Below are 27,364 nucleotides of genomic sequence, written 5' to 3' on the forward strand. Positions count from 1 at the left end.
GAACTGAATTCAGTGTGATTGAAGCTTAAAGGCCCTGGAGTCTCTCGGAATTCGTTCAGTGTTTAATCAGCCACTGAAGGTCGAAAGTTAATTGAAAGGTTAATTAGTGTTGACAATATGATTGACACTGATATGATCGTAATATTTAATATCTGATCAGAATGCACCTAAATACTATCAACATAAGAAACAATATACATGTAATATGGAGACCTAATCGTACAAAGAATTTGTGGCTACAGAATTAATTTTAACTTTAAATAATTCGTAAGTAGGTATGAATACTATTCTGCATATTTTTTTTTCAGATATCTAACTTTTTTCTCTTCGTCTTGAACAAATTCTTAAATATTTAAAGGATTTGGACTTCTAAACGTATATTTAGTTTTCCTCGTCTTGCCATAATTATATGAAGTATCACATATCACAGTTTGCATTTTCCTTATTTAGTAATGTAAAACAAAAACGTAAGTTAAATGCCATGTTGAGATGTCGTCCAAAGAGACAGATGCCTAGAAATAAAGATGGCGGCGAGAAACTAATAGATGATAATGTAAACTTTAGATCATCATAACTTACTTCAGGACCGGTCGATTTTAACAATTTTGGGGCGTATATAATATGCGTTGCTGCCAGCCATATTAGTAAATTTGATTCGTCGTTTAACACTACGAATATATTTATTGACAACAGGCTTCAGTTTCCTGGCTGATCGTGTTAATTATATTGTATATATAGTTTGTATTTCCTTCTTCCCACACAATATATACCATTTATGAACTAAAATGTTTTTCGTTTTCCGGTTAATCTAAAACGGTTAACGACACCATACATGATTGGTCACACGAGTAATGTGAACACGTTTATGGGAACTGAGTTCAATTCATTCAGATTGAACATTAATGGGTTAATAGTATTAATTACAATCGGGGGTTAGAGGTTAATTAACGACACTGGCATACTGATTACTGATGACATTCTGACCGCTAATGACATCATAAACATGTTTTTATAAGAGGTTATTAACATTGTTAAGGGTGGATATAACATAGTTCAACATTTTTTCAAATTTATTCTCAAGAAATATTTATGTGTACAACATCAAGCTCAGGTATGATAGTTTTCTACATATTTCTTCTGTAAGTTTTTTTTAATATAACATTATGCATGTCGACATCAATGGACATCCTTGAATGGTTGAATATTTTAATCAAAAACTGTGTTCAATCATACGATCTATGGCTCATTCTTTTCATTTCAAATATTCGTAATTTCATTAATTTGTGGAAGGCGGAATCGAAGGGCTTATAACCCTATCTCAACATGGAAAAATAAAAATAGCATTCCGCTGAGGAAATTAATCCTTTGATCTTAAATCAACAGTTAGTCATCGACCATAAAGTAAGAATAATAAAATCAAAAATGTGTTTAGGTAATAAATAAACTTTTATTTACAAAATAAATTATGTTTCATATATACAAAAGGTAGCCAAAATATGCATTTATATGTACAATAATATAACTATAAATATTGCAAATTATATAAATAATTAAATATTAAATACTAGGATAATATAATACAAAACATCCTCACATAATACATACATTTGCATCATAATATTTATAGCACCTGTTTTACTGAAATACATTCGAGAAATAATTGATCGCTGGTTGCGTAAACCCATCTGAATGTAAAGAAAATTAAATTTCGTTTCGTATTTTTTAAAAAATTAATCTTTTGTATAAACTCTCAACTATTACAAAGAAATTCGAACTTTCAAAAAACACGAAACGAAATATGATGTAGGTCTTAATCAGTTTATGTTTAAATTAAACATACAGAGTTTTCGGGTTTATCACATTATCACATTATAAGACTTATTATGCCAATATAAGTATTTGAGATAGAATATCACATATCTGAACATTAATATCATTGTAGGATTCATATAGTAAATAAAATGCAGGTTAGTGGACCGAACTATTGCTTTTATTTTAACACGAGATTGTCACTTTAATTGATGCGTTAACAAAGAACAGTTTTTACTAATATCAATAGTATAGGAGAAAATAACGGTACGTGTGCGTTCACTTAGAACTTGAAACGCGATAATAATAAGTTTACTTGAACAAGTATAAAGTTTCTTAATATTGCACACTTTATTTAATGAAAGTTTGATTCAGCAAACTTTGAGCACTAATATTTAATCATACATCGAGGTAGAATGCAAACTTTACTGTTCAAGGGAGATAAGTCACAGTTTACTAAGGATAAAAACACTTGTTTATGGTAATCGAGAGCATTATTCAAACATATTTCTACTCTTTGGCATGTTTTTGATATGTAACGACAGCCACTATCAGGAATAATTATAATGTCGTAACCAGAAACGACTGGTTGGTACTTTCGTTTCACTTTCAGCGTATTTATTAACCAATTACTGACAAAGCGTAGCACTATGATGTATACGGTTTTGTACGCGACCCTTAGCCTCTTTTATATTCCCAAATCAACATCAATCGCTAAGACCGATCTCTGTAAATCATCAATGATTCCACATGACCGTTTGAGCACTATCATTTCGTCTGACACTTGGCCACCTTTCGCAAAATCACTCGGCCTTCTTCTACCGCGCCTATTGGGAAGCCTTAGGAGAATTTATTGGTATAATCCACACCAACTCGGGCATACTGTTCAATGCTCTCCTATTTCTTTGGGCACTTCTCTGGAGTTATGCATTTGTTGTTGTGTAGAACTAAACCACCCTTACACACGCATCCAGGGACACATTTCTTGGAACATTCACCGCCTTTCTTGGCATCGCTGCAGGTTCTTGGACAAGCCGGGGAACACAAGGAGTGAACGGCACCTTTGGGACACGTCTTTTCTGGCGCTGAAAAAACAAGAAGAGCAACAATAAATATTTAGTTTTATTGGCTGATGTTTTTGTTTGATTCGTCAGGAGAGATTTGAAATGAAGATAATTTGTTGATCTATGAGAAAGGGCAATTGTAAACAGCTGGATGATATTTACTGGTATATAAATGCAAATAAAGGTTCATCATGTTTTTGTTAGAGGACTCAGAGGAATTGTAGAAAATAGTTTTTTGTTAGTCAGAGAACTATCTCAACTGAATTTGGCTTATATTTTATTCTTAATCCATAACAGGTGTTAACGAAAATATCCTGTCATTTTGACACTAGCTGGGTATTTTTTCTAAAAATTTCAAAATGTTATTTTTTTTAAAAAAAGGGAAATATTTAAATCAACATACCTTTACAGTTTGAAACTTTCTCCCATTTGACGTTATAACCAGCTCTTTTACATTCATGGGCATAGGCTTGAATAGACTCACAGGCGCATTGTCGGCCATTAGGACAATCACACATATCGGTAACACAGGAAGTGACGTAGGGTTGGACATCGACTTTCTGTCGACAGGCGGAGAAGGTTCTGGAATACAGGACACTACATTCTCGATTTGCTCTAACTTTAGCTTGAAAGTCTTTATCACAGATTGATTCAAGATTTTTCATTTTAGGTTCTTTCTGACAGGCTTTCTTGCTTCCTATTCTCCACGAATTTCCGAACTCTTCACCCTTGTAGTAGGTCTTCTGGTCTCGTCCAATTAAATCGTCCGTTTCTAAACCGTTGTAGTTACCACATAATCCACATAGACGATTCTTGTACTTGCTGCTTGCAGTCACTTCCAGGAAGCTATCTCCATCCCATACGACCTTTAAACCGATGTCAGCTTTGAATGTTACGGAATGTCCATCACGTCGAATGTTGAATTTTCCTGGAACAGAATATGGGAGTTGGGTTCTCTTTCTGTTGATCTTTACCACAAGGTTCTGACGGAGACTGACTCGTATGTCGCCCATTAAAATAACCACCATCTGTGTCCAGGCAAAACCACTGGATAGCCGAACTCCGTTCTTAACTTTAATGGTAAAGTCTTTATTATGGCAATCTTGGGTGAGTAGATATTTACAAGTTCCCTGGAAATTGTACATCTTTCCATCAAAGCTTCTGTAATGGGGATCTCCGAACACTGTACATACGGCATCTTCTGTTAGAAAAATACAAAATAAATTTATTAGTTATTGGGAAATCTTTAATATGATGTTATACATTATACAAATATTTCTGTTAATTTAAAGATTAAGATGGGTATTTTAAATGGAGAGTGTACATGTACATGATTTCAACAATAATGTTATAAATTATACGAATATTTCTATTCATTTAAAGATTAAGATGGGTGTTTTAAATAAATGAAATGAAATGGGGTTTAACGTCCTTTCTGTTCTGCTCCTATACTGGGCTAATGAAGACGGGTATTTTAAATAAAGGATGTACATTAAGCTAGATTTTTATGTGGTAAGATAACAAATGCCATTCAACTTACGTTCTACACATTTAGGACAGCAAGCACCAGGCATGAATTTGAGTTTATATCCAGCTGGACACCAGAGGGAGTTGCTGCATCTTTCACGTTGACAGTAGGTGACGCCATCTTTGCAGGAGCAATGTGTGCACATATTGGATTGCCATGAAGATCGATGCTGCAAGAAATAAGGAATATACACATTAAAAAATATGAAAAATTTAAATCATCTCTAGTTTATTAATTGAATGAAGGTGTACTTAATAATATATTCATTTTGTTGAAACATACCTTATGTGTTTTTTCTTGGTAAATGCAGTCTCTTTTTGGCTCACAGACCTGACAATTTCCTTGCTGTTTTCGTTCATCGAGTGGACAGTCTAATGGCGGACATGTGGCTTTTTCGCACATCACTGTTCCTTTCTACAATAGCAATTATAATAAAATTATAATAATAATGATTTAAAAAAAAAAGAAAGATGAATTTGATATCAGATTAAAATTGAAATTTTCTATATTAACGTACAAACATGTCAAAAATCAAAAGTTATTTAGTTAGAAAACTATTAATTATACAGCAAGGATTAAAGTTAGGCAATTTAATGAATGATGTGGTTTAACTTACCGAACAAGTACACCTTGTAGTTGGTTTTGGTACAAATGAAAAACCGTCAGTATAAACACGTTTGGCAAAATAACACGCTCCAGCAAAATCAAATATTTTTCTCATTCCTGAAAAAATAAAATAAAAATCAATAATTATAAAATATAATTAATAAATAAATGTTGAATGTTAATATTTAAAACAAGATCACTGAGATAATTTGAACTGAATTAATTAGTGGTGCATACATTTATGCAATAGGAATTTAAGAATTTTTACGAATTTTTCTTTACGAATTTTTTACGAATTTTGTTCACGCTTACCTTTACAGCGGGGACAGCATTCTCCCTTGGGTTGATAAATAACTTCATCCGGGCAGTTTAAGACTGGACAGGCTCTTTTCATACAAGTCACGCTTCCTTTCTAAAAATACATCAAGTTAATCAAATTAAACATTATGATATCAAATAATGTTTCATAAAAAATATTATAATAAACTGCGGCTTAATATTTCATATATTTTATTGATAACAGCAGAAATTTTATAAAATTTTGATATGAATTGCAATAAAATTTAACATAATTAGAACATATGATGTATTTCTGGAAACATCAAGATAAATTTCACACAAACTTCCAGCGCTTATTGAAATATTTATTAGATCATATGTACGAAATAAATCACAATAATTACCCTGCACTTGCACTGTACGCAGGGGTCGGTTGCTAGGGCAAACTTTTGGCCATTTTTTCTCTCGACTCCATCAAAGTAACAACCTGTTGAAAGAAAGGATAAGAATATGAATTTATTTTCATGATACATGATATCAAAATATGGTATTAAGTGCTTAATTGCTTGATTAATTTTAATAAAACAATTTTCTCTCTGGCACACGTAGCTAAGGGAGCACGTGCCTGGCAGACGCGTTAGACGCCATCTTCGTAGCCTCTTATCAAGCGAGGGTAAGAGTTAGACGGTAAAGAAAATGCCGTAGAAATTGGAGATAAAGCAAAGAGAACGTGCCAGATGACTCAAAGTCGTTCTATAGAAGTTTAACATCAAATACCAAAAAACCTGACTAAGAAAGCCCCGGAGATATTTTTTTCTCGGCGCTAAACTCTTAACGGTTGTAACTCGACGAGCGAAGAATAAGTAGCCAACATCCATTTCCGTATTTTATGTAAATGAAGGAGAGAGTAATATAAGCATGTTTTGTCTCCCAGGTGAAGTATGTAAGTATTTACAGTAAATAAATAGGTAAATAATTCAGACAAGTAAGTAATAAGAAAATAAATTGAAAAAGATTAAATATCAACAAACTGGGAGGTTTTTGTCATACGTAAATGTGAAATAATTAAGTCGAGTCGGGTTATCTGGGTACAAATAAGTTAGCCTACATTGGCCTGATTAGTTATAGCTAAAGAGTTAGGGGGGGGGGTAAAATTACTAAATATATATATATCTGATGAAAACGACCCGAAAACAGAGAACATTGTTCTAGCTTTCCATGTCTAGGTCTACGCAGTTTTGAAATGGACACTGTTATTATCATGGATATTACTTGCACATTCTCTCATTTTGTATAGAAAAAATCTTCCTTGTCTTCAAATGTCCCTATCCGAATCAGTTTTATTTTGTGATTTAAAGATAAGATAGAAGTCACCAAGGAAAATGATCATCAAGTACTCAAACGAGTTGGTTCTTAATGTTTATTGTTATATTTTGTTTAAAACGTGTTTTGTTGCTGTTCACGTGTAATTAACTGACCAGTGAGTGACCAATAAACCAAATGGTCATTTGAGTCATGGCAAATAATCTCCTCTCCCAACATGTCACATAGAAACGAAATTTGTCACCAATAAACGACAAAAAAAATTGGACAATGAAAATGGCGAGTGTTTTATGAAATGAAAAGTGGTAATGAACGTTTATTATAAATACGTAGAATATTTGTAAAACAGGTTAAGACATTTATTCGCCGGGACAGGTGTTCTCGTAAACCAACACCTTTCATTTACTTTCTTATTTAAAATAGAAAATGTGAGTCGTGTGTATGAAAACACTCGCCCATTAAATTAATGATGTTAATATGAAACGCAGGTAATGTAGGCCTACCAACCGGACACGCCTTGTTGTCGTCTGCTCAAATACCACATGCCATAGGTCACGTGTCATGTTTTCCAGACGACCTCAGAAATTCCAGATGACCATTTGTTTGTCCATTTTATTTGACCAGGAGAAATGTATTGATCGTTTTGTCCTTAGCCAGACGGATTTTAACTTTAGACAACTTGTGGTTATGGACCGACAATATCAAATAGTCTAGCTCGCACTATAAACCAAAATGGCCGACAGCCTTAGAAACTGACATTTCGAAACTTACCTTTGCATGATGGACAGCACTGTCTTTTCCTTTGAATTGGATTGGTACACGGGACGTGACATTGCACTTTTGATTTAGTTATAACACCAGCCTGAAAATAAAAACATGTAAATTATACACATGTTTTGGGGTTATTGTTGGCACCAAGAAAAAAAAGGAATTGGATTTACTTAATTTGTCGAACGTTTCAAATCTCAGAAGCTCGAGGTGTTGCGGTAGATGTTGTCTGGGTTATGTTTTGTCTGCATATTTTGTTTTGTTTTGTTTTGTTTCCGTATTTCTCTTGTTGAAAATTGATACCCCCTCTCTAGCGGCCCTCAAGAAATATAACATATGTGTGAACGAGCAAGGTGTGCCTTAATTACGGCCTTAGTCGGGGGATTTGGGGACAAAATAATAATAGCTTTCAGCCCCGAACTCATCCATCAGACTAAGATATACACTGGTTTAAAAGTGAAGATTTCTGTCAGCAGGTTTTGGACGGGCAGAGAATCACAATTAACTACGCGAACCAGTTCATTAGAATTGTAGCTTGCTGCTTTCTTGACTCGGGAGTAAAAACAGACGAAACTCGTTCTTCTTGATGAATTTCTTTGGATCTGTTTACAGAATTAATTATAATCGCGTGGAGAAAATAGAATTTGTGCACGTTCTTAGAAAAGTTTAGTGTGTGTACGTACACACACATCTTTCTCCGATTCCATTACCAGCCTTTTATTCCATTTTAAAGAACACGTATACACATCTCTATCAAGACGTATCTTATAAATGATGTAAGGGGTTTGCCAAGGCGGTATTCTTTAGCCTTCACCTTTCACTAGACCGGCAAATAGATTTAATATATGTTAATGTGGCCCCGGTTTATTCAATTGTCAAAAATTTACAAATTACCCTGTCCAAATTGTCAGAATGTTTAATGTTTTGTACGGAATGTTCGCAGTAAATTGTGAAATGTTTGGATAGAGAGGCAAAGCACTGCGCTAAATCTATGTAGGATCTTTCCAACAAAATGTACATGGTCCTCGCCAGAGTGGGGAGAATGAGCGGGACTATTAGAGTCAGTGGAAATATTGACAGATGATTTTAGAAACAAATAACAAAGGCCACGCTAAACAAACCCCGGCTTAGGCGCAGATTTCCACCAAATCTGTGTACATAATTACCAGGTGAAGTTCAAAGATGCCGATGTCGATGTTTAATTCCGATGAAGGCAGGTTACAGTAATATATTTCATCTTCCAATTGGACAAATTTCAAATGCCGAACCCCCTCCCATCCCTCCCACAGCGGTTATTTTTACATAAGTTTAGATGGTAAGATGAAACAATGTTTGGCAAGTGAAACTATGCTTTAGGTGATTGTATTTTATATATCAGTAAGTTACTTACCCGACAAGAATAAGAAGTACACCTGTCTCGTTTATCAAGCCACGCTTTACCACTATCATGGCTAATACCGTTTAATCGACAACCTAATAAAAAAAACAATGAAAACATTTTTTATATTTGGGTTTCATTCGGTTCTTGTTTAATATTTCGCCTCAATTATTGTCTTTGATGAATGATGTTTGAATATTTAAAAATACAAATCAGAGAATTAATCTTGCTGAAATTCTAGTCTATCATAGTTTACTTTAGCAGGACTCCCGTGCTTGAATATTAATTATTCAAGATATTATGTACTTACCTTTGCAAACATCGCAGCATTTTTTGTTCGGACCGTCAAATAAGATAGCATGGCATCCATCTAAATTTGCACATTTCTTCTTTTCACATTGAACTTCGCCATTCTGAAATATACAAAAAAAGGTTATCAATTTTTTGTTTATGTGTGGATTTTTTTTTTATCTCTGTCTCTGGTCAAGGTGGAATATATATGTTATGTATATATATATATATATATACCCTGTTGATGAAGGCTACCTTGTAGTCTTGTTTGTCAAAGACAACGATGTAGTTATACCCGTGTTTTATCTTTAAGTCTGAAGAAAGTGATAGACCATATTTACATAGTCCCTTTTCTATTTTAATGTGTATAAAGCTTCGAGTCGTGATTACCACAGTAGGCGCCCCTGAGTCAGACCCTCGGTCGCCACTACAAATCTTAGCTCGGTGTTCAAAGATAGTTCGAATTTTAATCACGCGAAAATCCACTTGTAAACAGCGTGTGCCCATTTCTATCTAACTCACTGTCTATATTTTCATTATTTTAAGCGTCGTCGACCATACACAGATAAGTCAGTGCAGACAACGATATACTATAATATTCATGCATGCCAATACAAATACATGTACATTGGCAAACAACGCCCGGTGCTGAATTGACAATAATTCTAAATAGTCTACAAAATTAAAGGTATTCGATCCACTTTTTAAGGATGAAATTTTAATAGAAATATGTTTTCTATGACCCATCTTCATTAGCCCGGCCTGAGCAGAAAAGTAGGACGTTAAAGCCCATTTCATTCATTTTTGTATGACTTATATATATTATAAAGCAGATTATAATTTGGATTCAAAATACGTAACTATAAGGCTTCCAAGACAAACGATGCATTACATAATTCTCCCCTATGACGTAATTGAATAATAAGGCAGTAATTTAAAGTGGAGTATATGAGCGACGCGGTAATGGCTATTAAACAATAAACATCGCCCTTAATCTAAAACGACGGCCAAACTTACCGATAGTAATGTTTAACGATTCTATACTATCTATGCATGCTTTAATCACTGCGCTGAGGAGATCCACGTATTTTACTGTAGCAGTCAAGTGTCATTTCGGACTACTCCAGATTTATTGTGTTTGTCTTATAACTCCACAAAGATAACTGTATTGTAATCAACCAGGCATTATTTACTGGGGTATAAATACGGTTGCACCGACGGAAGATTTTAACGGTGTTGTGTTAAGCCTTTAATGGGCGTTTAGGATTAGAGTGGGGTTTATATTGGTATTAGGGACCTATTAATGGGTAACTTTAGGTAAAATATTATGTATATCATTTGATTTCTAGCTGATAAGCAACTATATCAGAATCGCGGGGACTAGACATTTATTTAATTCCAAGCCCAAAATTGTTACATGAAAAAAAACCACCTTAAAGATAATACCAGCGCTTGCTTGTTTTGTGTTTTTTCTTTTTAAATTAATAAATTTTGACCCCGAATTTTGATCATCATGAATTTTAAAATGTAACTTACTCCAGACCAAATGTCGTTTAAATTTCCTCGTCTGTTTACTCAAAGGCAGGTGAAATGATCCTGCTTGCCGCGACGTGTCCGCGCGCCAAAACCACCAGACGAGACATAGTCCCGAGACGAACACACTCACTTCTAATTTATAACACAAAGTGTTGCCTTTAACTAACCCCACTATAGTTTCTATTTTATTTAAAACCCAATCGTAGGACATACATGTAGATTAGTTCTACATCTGTGCATGTCCAATTAGGCATATAAATGATTAAATATAGAATTACAAGTCGAATATATTTCTAAATTGACTTATGAATTGGAGAAGCATAGAAGCATAGAAATGGAATAATGCAATAAATGAAATTGGTTTGTTTCTTTCTCTAAGTGCTTTGGATGTAGATTTTTGATTAAATATCGAATGAATTTAAACCAAAGTTTCCATTGAAAAGATTTCTCATTAATAACCCAAGTGAACATAAAAACAGAGTGACCGTTATAGGCAGATTAATCACAGACAAAGCCAGGTAATTTAACGGTCGTTTTACCCCTTTCTTTAATAGCTAACTATAATTCGGTAAGCCCTCTCTGAAGTGAGACGAAATACCTTACCCGTTTCACTGTCTTTCGAAGTAGGGAATCGTTCAATTACGAATAAGCAATAACTGTAAATAAGCAATCTTATCGGAATAACGAAACCAACTAAAACCCCTACCAAATGTTGGCAAAGATACCTGGAATAGGGTTTGTTAAACAGGGACATAAAAACGACATTTATTGAAATAAAACCTGGTAAAAATCGCCATTAAAATCAAGATAGGAATCATAAAGTTATATGCAAATAAACATGTATTTATGCATTATGCATTTACGTCTAGTTATACTAAAATATAGGACATTGGTGTCAAATTTGTTAGCCGAATAATTTATGTATGGTATTAAAAATTTAGTGTGAATAACACGACGAATTAAGTTTGAAAGTCGTCGAAATACATGCTTTCTTTTATGTCATGCGTCAAGTCGGCTGTCATCAGCATGACAAAGTGACAAAAGAAATGCCCATTTAAACTTATTTGCTTTGTCGGCACAGATCAAAGCTTATTATATGATAGGTAATTAACACTTGAGGTAGATGGGTACACATAGATATGTATATCAGATTATCATCAATACAGCCGATAGTCGAGGAATAATTTATTATTGACTAATTTACGTTCAAATTTGATTAGTAAAGCCGGGGGGTGTAAGATACGAACTGTCTTAAATCCCCGGTTCCTTTATTCACGAATCGTATCTTTAAAGTTGTTTTACAACCCAATAACATTGTCGTCTTTTTTTTACTTTACTTATATAACGCGGTTTTAGACACTAGACAAAACCTCCACACTTCATTATTTTCCATAACTTATTTAAAATTCCCATTAAAAGTGCATTAAAAACATATTTTCCATATTACAAGCGACAGACAAAGGTTGAGTCTAGAAGTAATATATCACAGGTAATGGGAAAAACTTTAATTCGCAGGTGCTACAATATATGACAGCCAAGAATGTCTTTTTGATGGATGTGTGAATCCAAAATCTTGAATGAAGGCAGCCTAATTACGAAACGCAACGTTTTAAGAAAAGCAACAACCGAGTGTATAAAATTGTTAACGCGAATTTTTAATATATAAGTAATTTATGGATTTCAATACTTATTAAATTATGAAAAAATTCTAATGTGTACAGAGCCGAATGTGCATTATACCCACAATTCACATAATTATATATTTTACAATGGCTTAAGGTTCTTTTTCAGTTCTCTCTACTTCTGACACCAAGTTTTAAGTACAATCCACTTTTATCCTTTTGACAAAAGGTGGAGGAAAGTAACTGAATATAAAACAAATTTATTTTCTTTGCGAAACACAGGAATTCTTTTCACGCAAAAATCTGCCAAGCAATCGTAAAGTTATCCCGTATATACACTTGAGTTGAAAACACACGAATAACTCACAATAAAGGATGTGACGAAGACATTTTGCAATTTGGAATCTCAATACACCAAAATAATGTAATATTATTATCACCTACGAATGGAGGAAAAATGTAAAACTTCCCATTTTGATATCTTATCATGATCTACGATACCAGGTGACGATACTTAGAATTTACAAAATAAACGAAAGTCATCGTAAAAGAGGGAGTCGTTCGTTCAGACATGTGACTACGCCCGCCATTTTGGGTCATTATTCCTCACTTAGAATTCCTAGTTTTCACGCGAATGTATTCTGAAAATAATTTAAACAAAAAACGCGATGGTATTTCCATTATATAACTGCTTGAATTCTAAAAAAAACGACATGTTTTTTGCTGAAGAGTTTTAAAAAAAATGTGAAGCGAAACAGAGCAACAATTATCATAAAAGCTTTGAGAGAAAGGGGCGTGGAGTTCGCCAAGGACAAGTTCTCACGTTAACATTAGGGCATAGACAAGATGAGGTAATAATGATAAGAGAATGGTGCAACATCTCTTGCAGAACTAACGAGCATATTCCTGCTGAAGGCACAGTATCGTTTTTTTTATATATCTTTGGCTCTAAATAGTTGAGGCTTTTTTACTCGGCTTAATAAAACGGTTATTACACGTTTGCCGTATTGCTAAGAACAAATACCATCATAAATACCTTTATTTACTGGCAAAAATTTCAACGTCTTTTCTGACTTGTGCGTACTCTAGTAGTTTAAAAGCCCATCTAAAACGTTATTCATTTGACAGCATATTTTATATGCAATTATTAATGGTGAATATCTTTCGTATATATTCTTTTTCACTCGCCCTATCTTATCTAGCGCTCTATGAATCAAAATTAACTTTGAAACTGATAACCTCTTTCATTTTTTTTTTTAAAAAGATCTCAGATCTGCTGTTGTGCACGCGACACGCGCGCGTGTTCTTGTGAAAATATGACGTTGAATACAAGTCATAGAGGTTTGCTTAAAGGGAAATCCCTTTTAGCTTTGTATAAATAGAAAGAATAAAGACACTGAAGTTGTTCCTCATGGGTGGGCTACATGGGTAAGAGTACAGCAAGGATGTGTACAAGGGGCCTTCGCCAAGGATCCGTACTGTGTCCTATCTTATTTTGTTTGCTTACAGTTGCTTTAATCTTATTGTACCCGCCTGCTGTCTGTTTCAAATACTACACGGTTCACATTTTATAGACATATTCACCAAAATAGATTAGATTTTATTTGTTAAAACCCAGACAGCATTCAAATTAAACAGTGCTATTACATTTTCATCACTCAAAATATTTTGTGAAAATACTTGTTTCAAATTATGCAAAAGTAACTGTCTGAACAGGTAGATTTATTCCTTCACATTTCCAAATGCTGCAAAAGTTAAACAATAAACACGCGTGTATTGTTTTTCGAAGTTCATTTATAACACCTGAATTTAGTTTTCTGTGTGATAATAAAATAACCTAATTAGGTCTTTAAAGAGAAGAAGAGGTATTGTGTGTAACAGAATGTGAAAGATACTTCGTCTGAAGCAAGACGAGTGTCAAAAACACCCCCTTACGCTTTTACCATAATACTTGATGTTCATTTAAGTAACTTATTACCGTTGAATAAAGGGATATTGGCGAATTATAGCCACCGGCCCGTCAATTTTTCAAACCGAATTTTCAGCCAGACTGCACTCGAAAAGAACTAAAAAACATTCCATCCCCCGTCTATCGTTTATCAGCTCAGTGAAGCAAACGGACAAAAAGGTTTTCATTGAAAAAATCGAATGAATGAAACTTGCCCAATCTACTGTGTTGTTGGGTTTATTTATAAATTCTCCCGAAATCCTGTAAACCTATTTAAAATGAATGTTCAAACATGCTTGACTTGAGTTTTATAATATTGCATAATAATTTGAAGGGGTTTTTTTTTTTCTATCAATCAAAAATTCTCATAAATACCCTAATCTACAGTTCATAATTAAATAGACTATCGCCAAAATTTGTTGAATGGTGGTAATTTCTTTTTTTACGGCAAATTGTTCATCAAATAATATTTTAAAAGATATGACACTGCATGTATAGCCAACATGTAAATAATGTGAAAAGAATCTCGTTTAAGTTTTGCAAAACAAAATTTGTGACGAAATTAGTTGGAAATTGGCATTCAGAAACTTTATTCAGGTTCTCATTTTTGAAATTCTTTCAAAATGTTAATCATAATGTACGTGTGGTCGTGAACACGGTTTTCTTTTGAATTTGCTGCGGTAAATTATGATGTGTGGGCTGGTGTTTTCACTTAAAACTTGACTTAGCCGCGCACTTTTTAAATTATAACTTTTCAGCGAAAACGCGCCGTCGCCGCTATCTTTAACTAGACTTCGTAATAAGTACAAAAGCTTCCTATTAGAATGGTAATTAAGAAAGTACTCGAATCGGTTTATTACAAGTATGCTCCCAGCAACCGACTTCTTAAAGCCAAAGAAATTTTCAAAGAAAAACCTGCGGTAGTTTCGCTTCTTTTGTGCTCAAAGAATGCGAACATTGAAATTAGGCACGCGCTGTCGAGACCGAACATGGTTGGGAGTAGCGTAATCACCTTTATCAGGGGATCGAAAGTTAGAAATAAGATTATAGCGGCGAAATAATCACCAATCACTTAATTCATCTCTTTTAGCGGCGAAAGGGCGGCCTACGATCATAAATATGTTTTAATAGAGCCCCGGTGTCATTGCTGCTATATATTCCGTATAACGAAGTTAATAATGTTATAATTCTCTAGATTCGTGGGTCAAACCCAGAACATAACTTACAAATAAACTCACTATAACTACTGACCAGTGTTTTTAATGGGACCCCAAAATAGAGCAATGCTACCATTTTGAGATGTTATCATTTTTATATTTCCAGCATCGTTATCTCAAATTATAAATTATGAATGTAATATAGTTTTCTTGATAAATATAATTTCATTTTTTGTGTACGTCTGGTTATGTTCGAGAAGGTGTCCGCTTTACAGATGTTCCTAAAACTGGAAATTCTCTGACTCGCTATAAAAGTTTTATTATCTGTGGGACTGTGTTTTGTGTTTGTGCTGGACTATCATTCGACCACCCAAACCAACCGGTCTGTTAGATAATCCAAGTTGCTCCGAGACAATAAAAAACTACATATGTTTCTTAAGATTACATTCCTACTTGACTTTCTGGTCAGCAATAATGGAAGTTACGCAGACTATTCTTGCGTCATCGATTACTGAGCTCATGTATCAGTGACAAAGTGCGTTAGTGGTTTTTTGGTGTTGCTTATATATCGTGGAAACTGTTTGTTAAAAAAGTGATAAAGTTTTATTTGTGAAAAAATAAACTTACCAGACAAAAACAAGAGATGCAGGGATCGTCTGTAATACCAGGTATCTTGACCTCTTGACCTTCGTTGGTGCACCGAGAAACAGAACCTAAAATACACAGAAGAAAAACAATACATAAATAAAAATCAAGTTAAAAACGTCAAGATTTTTTATTTCTAGTTGATATGCTAAATCAAATAAAAGAAATAAAAAGTTAATAAATTAAATGAATAAGCATACAAGGAGACTGTTGTTCGCGACAATTGGTAAAAAGAGAACAAAAGGAACAATAGAAGACCATACTGATTAAAAACTCTGATTATAGGATCAATTCTTAGTAATAAACAAACCCTTATTATGTATCAATAGAGTCCCACTCTCCCGCGGGGGTTACATTCGGGTGGTAGGGGGTGTCGAGTGACAGGAGTAAAAGGGGGCGTTGGCGTTGATTACTCTTCACACAACGGGTTCTAGTTAGATATCCCACGTAGAAAATTACCCTATCGTCTCACCGAATCCACCTTGTAACAATACCTAGCCCCTAAATTATACCTAGTTAGCCCCGTCAGCAATAGCAGTTTATCCTATTCCCCCCGTCTGTCTGTCAACTGATATTTATCCACACCGACGATTTGACGTTTCGTGTGGCGTTTCTTGACTAGACACGTCCAAAAAAATTGACGGATAATTTGAGGGGTAATTTTGTAATTAAATAATGGTATTATTTTTTTAAGAGTTTCTCGCTCAGGTAGATGTCCGTTACCTGCGGGCATGTTCACCTTCTGCCCACCTTAACGATTTCCAGCACGAATGCCCAATCCATTAAACAGATTTCCTGTTATTTATTACAAAGCATGATCGTTCCTGGACATTTTGAAAGAGTGTATCAAACAGCAGAAAAATCATTGTTAGCGCAGTTATTAACCGCTACTTTTAATTCTGGAAACCGTGTGTGAACCGTTCTAAAGCTACTCATGTTTTCAAGAAAATAATTGAAAAAGAAAGACGAAACCGCAAATGATCATGATCGAAGACCAAAAAGTAAAAAAAGAACTTTACAAAAAAAAACCTAAAAATAGAATAATGAGGAATCTAAACCAAATTTGTTTTTCGTGGACTGACATGTTTGTTTAAAGTCACTTTTAAAAAAAATCTTTACATTTTGTTTCCTTCCGTGATTTGGTGAATTAATATACTATTGTTCTCAGAACAGGATAAAACAGTTCAATATACTATATAATAAAAGATCCATGCTATGTTTAAGTATTTGAATATTGATTATACATGTATGCATGTGTCTACTATCAACATGTATCCATTTATTGGTTATGCATCTATTGTGTATCCATCATAATAAAGATCGCGATTTAAATGTATTATTTAATACAGATCATCAATATTATAATTTATCTTGATTTATCAGTTTATTCCAATGCATTATTTAATTAAACTATTGTTTTATTGGAGAAATATTTAGTTTTATACTCGTTCTTATTGGTAATTTTTATTGCCATATTTATGTAAATGAGTTTATACTGCTTTGTTTTATTATTATGTGGTAAAATGACGTCATACCTGACATACTTTCTGTATGATATATATGTTTGACATATTTGCTGTCTTTGGACAGATATAGATTCTATACTTCAATATAAATATCGATTATACAACTACAATGACTCTTACGAGTCTCATGGAAGAGAAAAGAATCAGAATTTATTCTGAGGTCCTAGTCGATTCGCGTATTTGAGATTTTTGGCAAGACTTTGTCTAGGTGTCGAGACCGAGAAAAAAGAAATAGATATAGGCTTCAAAAGTCGCAGAATATATAAAATCTAAAAATTTACGCTGAACAAGATTTAGTTGAACTTCTAAAACAGGCGTATTAGGTGACAAGGAGTGGCGAATTGCAGGATACGGCACTACGTTTTAATGGAAGGCAGGCCTTTGAAGAGATCGGCTTGATATTTCATAAAGTATAGAACCCTACTTCAATGTAATGCATACCATAAACTTAAAGCACATATTCTACTTATTAAATATACATACATATGACTGTATTTTATTCCACAAAAGAAAGTGTATTTTATTCACATTTCATTTAAAATCTTTTACTGAAATTTTAGAATGTTGTACGTTATTAAATTTTAATTTTCAGATCGCTCCCATAAGATATTGATTTTTTGTCAAATAAATGAAAACCATATTAGGCGTATCTCAAGATTGTTTTATTAGTAAATTCTATTTTTCAAAATGCTTTGAAACTTTCTTTTAAGTGAGCCTTGTGCGATTTTTTTTTTTTTTTTTTTTTCACAAATCAAGATATATTTGTCAAATAAGCGTAAACCATATTGAGTGTATCTCTCGGGATGTTTTTTTGTTGTGTGTTTCACGATGCGTTGAGTACTAACATAAAATGAACATCAACGAAGCATTCTGCAGTAAGACTTTACCTGCTGTGATTGACTATAGCCTGATACTAGACACCGACACATATAAATTTGATGTGAGAATGAGTTTCTTTACCTACTCACTATACATAGAAAACAATAATAGGCCGACAAGGTTTATGAACGAAAATCCTTGGTTTTTAAGTGTATTTGGAGTAGAATTTTTTGGGGGATAAAATATCTTATTTCAAGAAAAGTGCAAAAAATCTTAAAAATTTCATTATTAAAACCAATTAATTGATTAACCCTATCGTTAAATATAATATATACCGAAACGTTTTAATAACTGAGGCATCCATATTCAATAATAAAAATTTTCAATTAATTTTTAATTCGTTTAATCTTTTTCAATTATATTTTACTTAATTCCAGTTAATGAATATTTTATGCAATTATTCAGTTTAATTAATTAGTTAATTTGTTTGATTAATTGGATGCAGTTATTATAAGATATTGGATATTGCATGATTTTAACAACAATGTTGTCTATTTTTAATGCATAACTACAATAGGTATATATATAAAAACTGCCTAGACATAAAGTGTAGGAGGTCGACTATACTACTTACATTACTATAACATATGTCAATATATTTAAGAGTTGTTGGTATACTGAGAACCTCGAGTATATATAATGGTTTACATGTATGTATATTGTACCTAAAGCTATGATAATTCTTGTATACTCGGCTAATTTGTAGTACATACGAAAAAAAGACCCTTAATGTTTTTTTTACGATTTATACAACATACGATTATTAGTGCACGATGCGGGGTGTGTGTTTTACTTTCTAGAACACCTGGTACCAGTCCATATAGCTAATGCATTTTGTTTTACTTCGTATTAAGAAAATATTGTTAAGTTTAGAGAATAGTTTTAAAAAGTTGATACAGAATCTGTTTAAGATATTCGAAACATCGTATATTGTTTAAAGAAAAACAGAAACGTCGTATATTCGAAACGTTGTATATATGTGTTAATACTCAGAAGCATATCGTTATATCTCATGTGTTATGTGTTTTTTTGTGTTAACATACATTGGTTATAAGTAAAAACGATGTAGGTAGGAAATATACGTTATTGTCTTCATCCGACACAGGGAATACACGTGCATCGCAGATAGGTATATAGATATATTTATACATATACTATTTATATCTCTAAGGTATTTATATTATTACAATACTATACCGCCCACTTTCCTTTCATCTTTTTATATACCGTACTCTATCATATATTCAAATAATTATCTATTCTTAAATAGACCACAGTTATTTATATACATTATGGAATTTATTACTTTATTGTATATTTATGTTGTGTCCTTAAGTATTCATAAATGTTCATTCAGATTTTCAGTATACAATAAATGATGATTTAATGAATTATTCAATTATTTAAGACATTAAAGTATAACTTGATTGAATTTTATTTAACTTAAAATAAATCGAGTTAAAGATAATTGAATATGCATTGAATTTTATCTTTCATTGAATAATTTATTAACTTGATTCCATTATTCAACCTGGTATGTATGTTATTAGTTCAATATGCAATTATATGATGTAATTCTGATTGAATAATTTCAATATTTACATTTTTAATAGAAATTTGGATAATCATATTATTGAATAAAATTGAATAAATTGATAGATAATTTGATGAAATACATCGAAAAGCGGGATATACCCATTTACCTATTCCAATTTACAGACTTTTCAACTGATGTGTTATTTGCATCGAGCTATACTTATATAGTAATTCGGGTATGCATAGCATTCAATTAAAAGATAAGTACTAGTCAATTACTGGCTATATAAAGAAAGACAAAAGATAATATAAGTAAATGATATGTATATAATGTGACAGGGAGGTAAATAGGTATGATATATTACATACCGAGGATATAGGTAAAATGTACTCACCCGCTAGCTGGCTATTCACATGGGTAACTATTGCTAGTAGAAGACATAGTGAAACGCGACTAGTTAGAAGAGATAATTCCATACAGAACATAGTATAACTCGAAATCTTTAGTTAGGAAATAAACACCACCTCTTTCAATACAAACCACAGATATTGGCTTTTATTCACTATTTGGATGTATATTTAAAGTGAAACACTATTAGATATTATAATATCGAAACGTATAACAAGGTAACAAGAACACCACCGGTGAATACAGTTCACACACGCTGTCGTTTACTGTTATACCAACTCAAAACACGAAGATGATAAACGTTGATGATGATGAGTAATTGTTGATGTGATTAACGAAGATGGTCAAGTAAAGCTAAATATTCTAACTGTCCAGTGTAAGGTTCCTATCCACAAATGACCAGTGCACCCCATGTGAGGGCCTTAAAAAGCCCACCACTCGCGATGACGGCACTAACTCATTATCGGCAGTATCCCGTTCGTTTACCGCTAACCCTACAACAACACCGCTTAAACAAACAATGAGAATTGACAATTGTTTTGTTTTGACTGCTCAGATCGGCCACATGTTTAATCCTATTAGATATACGTTTGAAACATTGAGCTATGATTGTCATCCACACATGTACCACTGGTTTCATCCAATCGTCAACATCGTCTTTACACGGCTTTAGTCTACCTGGGTTTTTTTTGGACCAATCAAAATCTGGTACAATTCATTGCACAGGGAGACGAACATAGTTGGAGAAGCCTAGATTCAGTTTGTCGGGTTTGTAGACCGAATGTTATTTCTGACGTTTTCTTTAGTTTTTAAGACATTTTGGAAATTGATGGTAATTTTCTGTTTTATTTATTGAAAAATGGATGCATGCATTATTCTTTTAATGTCATATACTGATCTACCTGAGAGCTAAATTAAACATCAACCCATTAATGATCTTCTATTGCAGAAAAAACAAAATAATATGTTGAGATTTTTTACTTTTTTTAAAATTGAAATTAGGCTAAATACAATTCAATTAGCTAATTGAATATTAATAATCAATTAAAATTTAATTAAATAACTATAATCGAATTATCCCCATTTTCTTAATTGTCATTTTCTTCCGGTATTAAGCCAATGTGTATGTACTTCAATACCCCATAATATACGGCATTTTATTTATTTCTCTTATATTTGATATGTTCTCATTGTTTTTAACGATGTTATTAAACATACATCGTAAAGATGTCTAGAAAATATGGATGGCTATGATGAATGCAATGAAAAATGGCTAATAGTTCTTCAAGTTATTGCTTTGAAAAAAAATATAAAGTTATTAAACGTAATACACAAGTGTTTAATTATTCAAAGATATATCTAAAGAAATATAAATTTATGATTGTGATAATGCTGATCTTGAATGTTAATTTGATTTAGGAAGCAAATATTTACTGATTAATTGAGTTATTTCAATCAAGATTGTTTTATCTATCAATCAAAAGACATAATCTAATTAGAGACAGGTCTTAATCTAATTAGAGACAGGTCTTAATCTAATTAACATGGTTTGTTTTATTTTACTATTTTGGGAGGAGATTACATCTGGATTCAATTTTAGTAGAAAATTTATATCTTCACCGAAAGTGTTTTCATTTCATAACTTAAAATTCATCATTTGAAACTTAAATGTAAATATTAATAATACATTTTCATAAATATTTCTTTTTTTTTCATAAGATATTCTGTATAAAAATATAACACCCCGTTAAAGGATGGTGGCATCTATGATATTTAAACGGTTGATGGTCGTTTTCATGTGGATTATCATTGTGATGAAGTTATCTGTTTATTCGGGGTTTCGTAACCACATTCTTTTTTATGATATAAACGGTATTAAATACTATTTCATTTTATATTATTATAAGAATAGTAAAATTACTATATTCGATTGATCTAATTGGTCTGGTCAGCGAATTTTATATTTGTATATTCGGATTTGGGGTTAAAAATAACTAAAATGGCCACCGTAAAAAATAAATAGTATACAGTATTGTTGTAAGATGCATGGAAAAAATATATTTTCCAATAATTCAATAATGTGCGCCTTATAAAATACACATTATTATTACTTTTTTTCGTTTTCAATAGTTTTTCAAATTCTTATTGTCGAAATTTGAGTTTTAACGATCACTCTTGTTTCTGCGGTTGTTTTAGGTAGATTGTAATTATCCTTAAATTGAATCATCGTTAATTGAGCTTTAGTTATCAACTTTGTATTTACAGTAAATAACCCGGTTAAGAAATTAATTCGATTATCTCAAAACTCAAATTGAAAGCTGTTTCTTATTGTTTAAATTAACGACCTTTGATTGATTGACAATACCTACTCAACAGTTCCAGTAACCGGGTTTCTTTAAGGAAACACTAGTGTATATTTCATTAACACAGGAACAATTCTATAAAACAGATAAATACAGCGGACGTAAAACCCCACGAACGAACGACTTTTTGTACTAGAACAAAATAGTTTGATGATTAATGAAACTCTCGGGTAAAGGATGTAATTATTGTTTTTATTGGTAGTAAGTATAAGTACGGTTGTTACAGTATTTCAAATATATAAGTATTCAACCAAAATAAAGGAATATTGATCAGAAACGCAACTATATTTTGGGTAATTTTCAGATCGGACTAATCCTTAAACATATCTTCCTCAACAGAAAGATAGCGAACAGATAAAATTATATAATAGTTCGATTTGAGCCAACTATTCTTTATATGGTTCTCACTGCTTACATCATTGTCAACGGTAATTTTGTAAAGGGGATGAAATATGGATCAGAATTTCTTCATCTTTGAGATGTATTCCAAATATCTTTATGGAAAATAGTGTTTCCCTTTCGAAACTAAACGTTTTAGCCACGTTTCTACGAACTATATTCAAATATATAAATATTTTATTCAATATAATTACGCATATGTGTATACGAGAACAATCTGAAGGATACGACAATCAGAAAAAGACTGTTGAATATCGCTTCCCGAAACATACAAATCATTTCACATAGAGTGTCACAAGTTTTGTGTAACGACAAACATTGTACATCAAGGTAATGATTTATGTTTTGAAGCACGGGGAGTATGCAGAGTTGTTTTGGTACTGTTCCTTCGGGAAATCCATGGAAGAGTATGGTAGCCAAAATTAAATACCCTACTAAAATGGCCTTTCTAACTATTAAATCTAACGCTTTTGATTCATTTATACGACTTCAAAAACATAATCGGTAATTTCGGCAAAAATAATCGGTAATTTCGGCAATTTATTTTTAACACACATTAAAGTAAGTCATGTGGCAGCAATCATTTGCATGTACGTAAGTTATTGCTCTGCGAAATATGGTTTGTAGAAGCGCAATAGACGAAAAATATGTGGCTCAGCGCAAATGTAAGATGTCTGATATGGATACTCTTCCTAGAACATCTGACACGGTTTTTATTTGAGGACTCCACATTTAACAAGATTGTGGTTCATATTGTGTTTAAACCACTGCATGCTGATGATTCTGAGATTACCATCTCACGCAGTGGCCTTCCGATCCTGATATCCGGGTTTCAACTATCTACGCAGTCGGCTGCATGTAGTAATGGATGTCATGCATAAGGCAGGATATTGTCACTTGCTGTACCACCCGATACAACTTCTCACTGGAAAAGTACACGGATAAGCTTTGTTTCACTTTTGTAGAAATTTATTAAAATTTGATTGAGTTAGAGTGTTGGTGGTGTGGGGAGGTGGGGTGTGACGGGGGTGGTGAAGGTATGTGGCGGGGTGGTGAAGGTAGGTGTGGTGGGGTGGAGCGGCGGGGGGGGGGGGGATCTACTTGTGTAAATAGTAGATCGTATAAATAAATAAATTTAGACAAACAAACAATTGATGTAAGCGAATTACATTTAAAATTACCATTAGCTGTATTTTAAATTCAGTGGTATTAGTTCAATGGTATTAGGACTCCAGTCAATTTAGGTTGTACATTACATCATTAAAACGACGATATCGCAGCAGAATATTTAATTTTGGCAGTCATATCGCTCCATATGCTGGCAAAAATCACCACAGTTGATATTTAAAACAGTTACGAAACAATAAGCTCGGACATTTCTAAAACTACATGTCTGATCTATTTGGACAAGAAAAGAAAATTTAATTTGATATATTTCGTTTCTGTGGTAGCTATATCTGACCACAGATCTATATGTGATATTTACTTATCGTTACAAGATACCACTGATCGAGTTGCTTTTAAAGATAGACTTATTGTATGATTGACTGTCTTGGTGTTTATTAATATATTTATTATAATGATATGGACTACTTACATCCCCTTGCTTCATCCCTCGGTCAATAAACTAAACAAATACAAACTCTTATACAAACAATAAACAATTCTACATTAAATAAACATTTATTCAAATCTGTGTTGACAAACAATTTACCTAATTACGATTTGACAGGTTCATTTGAATATATTAGAGGTCAGATTTCAACCCCCTTAAAAATTCATCTTTAACATCAATTTAAGACACGAGGCAGAAATTCTTTCAACAATCGACTTTGCTTATATTAGCATAATCATATTTACAAGCATTACTTCTTTTTTATTGGTGGGGTGGGGGGAGGGAAAGACATCGAATATAAATATTTGTTTTGTTGTAGTCTATTCAAACTTTTTATCCCCGTCGAAAATTTGCAAAGTGAAATTGGTTCAGATGACCATATTATATATTATATTATGTATTAACATTTACATGCAATTCTCATGGCTGATATTATACGCCCTTTCAAAGCGTAACTATAAAAAAATAAGTTACCTTTGGCAGTAAATTTTGATAGTATTTCAGGTCAAAAATGCACAATACCTTTAGCTAATTCGCCCAGAAGTGATAAACAAATACTTGTTTTTATATCAGTAGACTCTTGTCGAAAGATACTTTTGTTTAAGAAAATGTTAGTGTTTCCAAATTTGCAAGATTACCAAATGGATTCGTCTTTATATTTATATTGAACTTTAATTTTACAATTTTACAGAAACACGTCTGTCTTGAATAACTAATTAATATTCAAAAGTTTACCATGATTACAATAGTTGGGTTAAAACCTTTCCACCTTCATTAGCCCGGATAGAGCAGAAAAACAGGACGTTGAACTCCATTTTTTTTTCATTTAGATCATTTTTAATGGTAACCGCATCACACACAACCAACTATATATAAACCCAACAGACAAACACGCAGACAAGACATTAGTCATATTAAATAGCTTATTGGAAATTATTGTTTTGCGAATCCTACCAGAAGATTGATTGCATTTACACTCTTCAAAGAGCATGAAGTGGGTGTTTTAATCCTTGTAGATAGCCATCAGCTAGTAAAACAATGATTTAACTGCTTTGGTAATACATTTAGATCAGCTGTTGGTCTAAATGGGAAGTTAACTTGTATTCAGATACAATAGATTTTAGTTGAAGTTAAAGGGTTTCTCCGATCGTATATACATTGGGAAGAAATGGGATGAGGTTTAATGTGTCGTAGACGCTTGACTTGGGCTAATTGAGACTAACATGAGGTGCTTTTTTAATTCCATGGTCACGGTGGTACAAAGCGAAGGGAACTTTTTGCCCGGACAGCAACTTTCCCACATAATTATCTACGAATGTCATCTACCAGAAATGTTTGAAGTACACTATACCAAATACATTCTACATCGTTTTTTGTCTTATTTGAACGACTAGAAATAATTTCCATGCCAAGTCCCACGACTGCAACTCCTGACAAGTGAGATTAAAAACGGGAACGTTTAGGCTGTAAGTCAAGTGTTCTAACCAAAGTGGCTTGTGCCGGATTCGGATAATGGGAGGCCCTAGGATATTCCATTTATGAGGCCCCACTCAATCCCACACCCTCACGACTAAAGAAAGATATAAAGACAATTGAGCAAAGCCGACGATGATCGCGGTTGTTTAAGACTACCCTTGGCCGGAGGACACCTAGATCTCGCGGCACTATAGGCTTCAGTCAGCATAGCCTATAGGTAAATCAAGCACGGGCCGTGTTGAGTGTTATTTTAAATGTAAATGGCGGATGTCAGGTAGGATATGCTTACAATAATTTTAGACGCATGAGTTACGCACGGCACCGAGAAGTAACAAATTCAAGTTCCTACTGGTGAGAGAGAGAGAGAAAGAGAGAGAAAGAGGTGTGTGTGTGGGGGGGGGGGGGGTAACGTCCACTCGACACAAACTATGTCATTTCGGGACTAAAATATGGTTCAATTTTATTTCAGGAACCCGGAGGACCCAGATAAATCCCAAGGGGTTGGACAATCAACCCTACCCCTTGTCACGTACAACCGGGGAATCGAAATCACTCGATGACAGACCTTATGATACAACGCGCACGCGCTAACCAATCGCTCATCCACCCCCCTCCTACTGGCGAGCTCGTGTAAACGGGAAATAGGACAGAGGTAATAACTATGAGTTTTATCAATGTGAAAACATATTTAATTTATTGTTGAAAGAAATATTGCCCCTTTAAATGTTTTTCTGCTGCTGATAACTGCAGAGATAATTGACATGCGGCGCCATGGAACTAGATTTTTAATACCCCAATAACCCTCAAATAAATCTTAACTACGTCATCTTTAATGGTGGACTTGAACCGGAAGGCTGGTGCTTAACATACAATGGTGTTGCCATGAAACACACAGACCCTGGTCCGTCATTAACGATCTGGCCAAAATTGATTTTTCCGATGAGTTTTTGAGATAAACTTTGATTTTATGATTTAGAAGCCGAATGATTAATCCAGTTTCATATATAACATTAATTACAACATACCGAATAAATGAGACAGGTGTTTTTAAAAGAGTACCGGTAGTCATTGTTAATGAACTCAGAAAAGAATAATCATAACGATTAATCATTACTTACATAGCTTTGGTACTAATAGTTTTTATGAAGTTATGAAGAACGGAAAAGGCCGGAGCGGTAACAGCTCGGGTCCAACGAAGTTAGGGTTA

General features: G+C 33.3%; 1 protein-coding gene across 1 annotated transcript; it reads right to left on the reverse strand.

The window, feature by feature from the left end:
- Positions 1-1,497: 1,497 nt before the first annotated feature.
- On the reverse strand, positions 1,498-10,618 carry LOC126807731 (BMP-binding endothelial regulator protein; the record flags this gene model as incomplete). The annotated part of the gene is made up of 11 exons (XM_050532504.1): positions 1,498-2,894; positions 3,277-4,074; positions 4,414-4,570; positions 4,684-4,815; positions 5,018-5,124; positions 5,320-5,419; positions 5,691-5,773; positions 7,381-7,471; positions 8,768-8,850; positions 9,066-9,168; positions 10,583-10,618. Coding segments are annotated over 11 exons (1,878 nt in total), but the record flags the coding sequence as incomplete, so codon positions are not given.
- Between the last annotated feature and the right edge of the window lie 16,746 nt (positions 10,619-27,364).

This window comes from Patella vulgata, chromosome 9 (assembly GCF_932274485.2).
Source record: "Patella vulgata chromosome 9, xgPatVulg1.2, whole genome shotgun sequence".
NCBI lineage: Eukaryota > Metazoa > Mollusca > Gastropoda > Patellidae > Patella > Patella vulgata.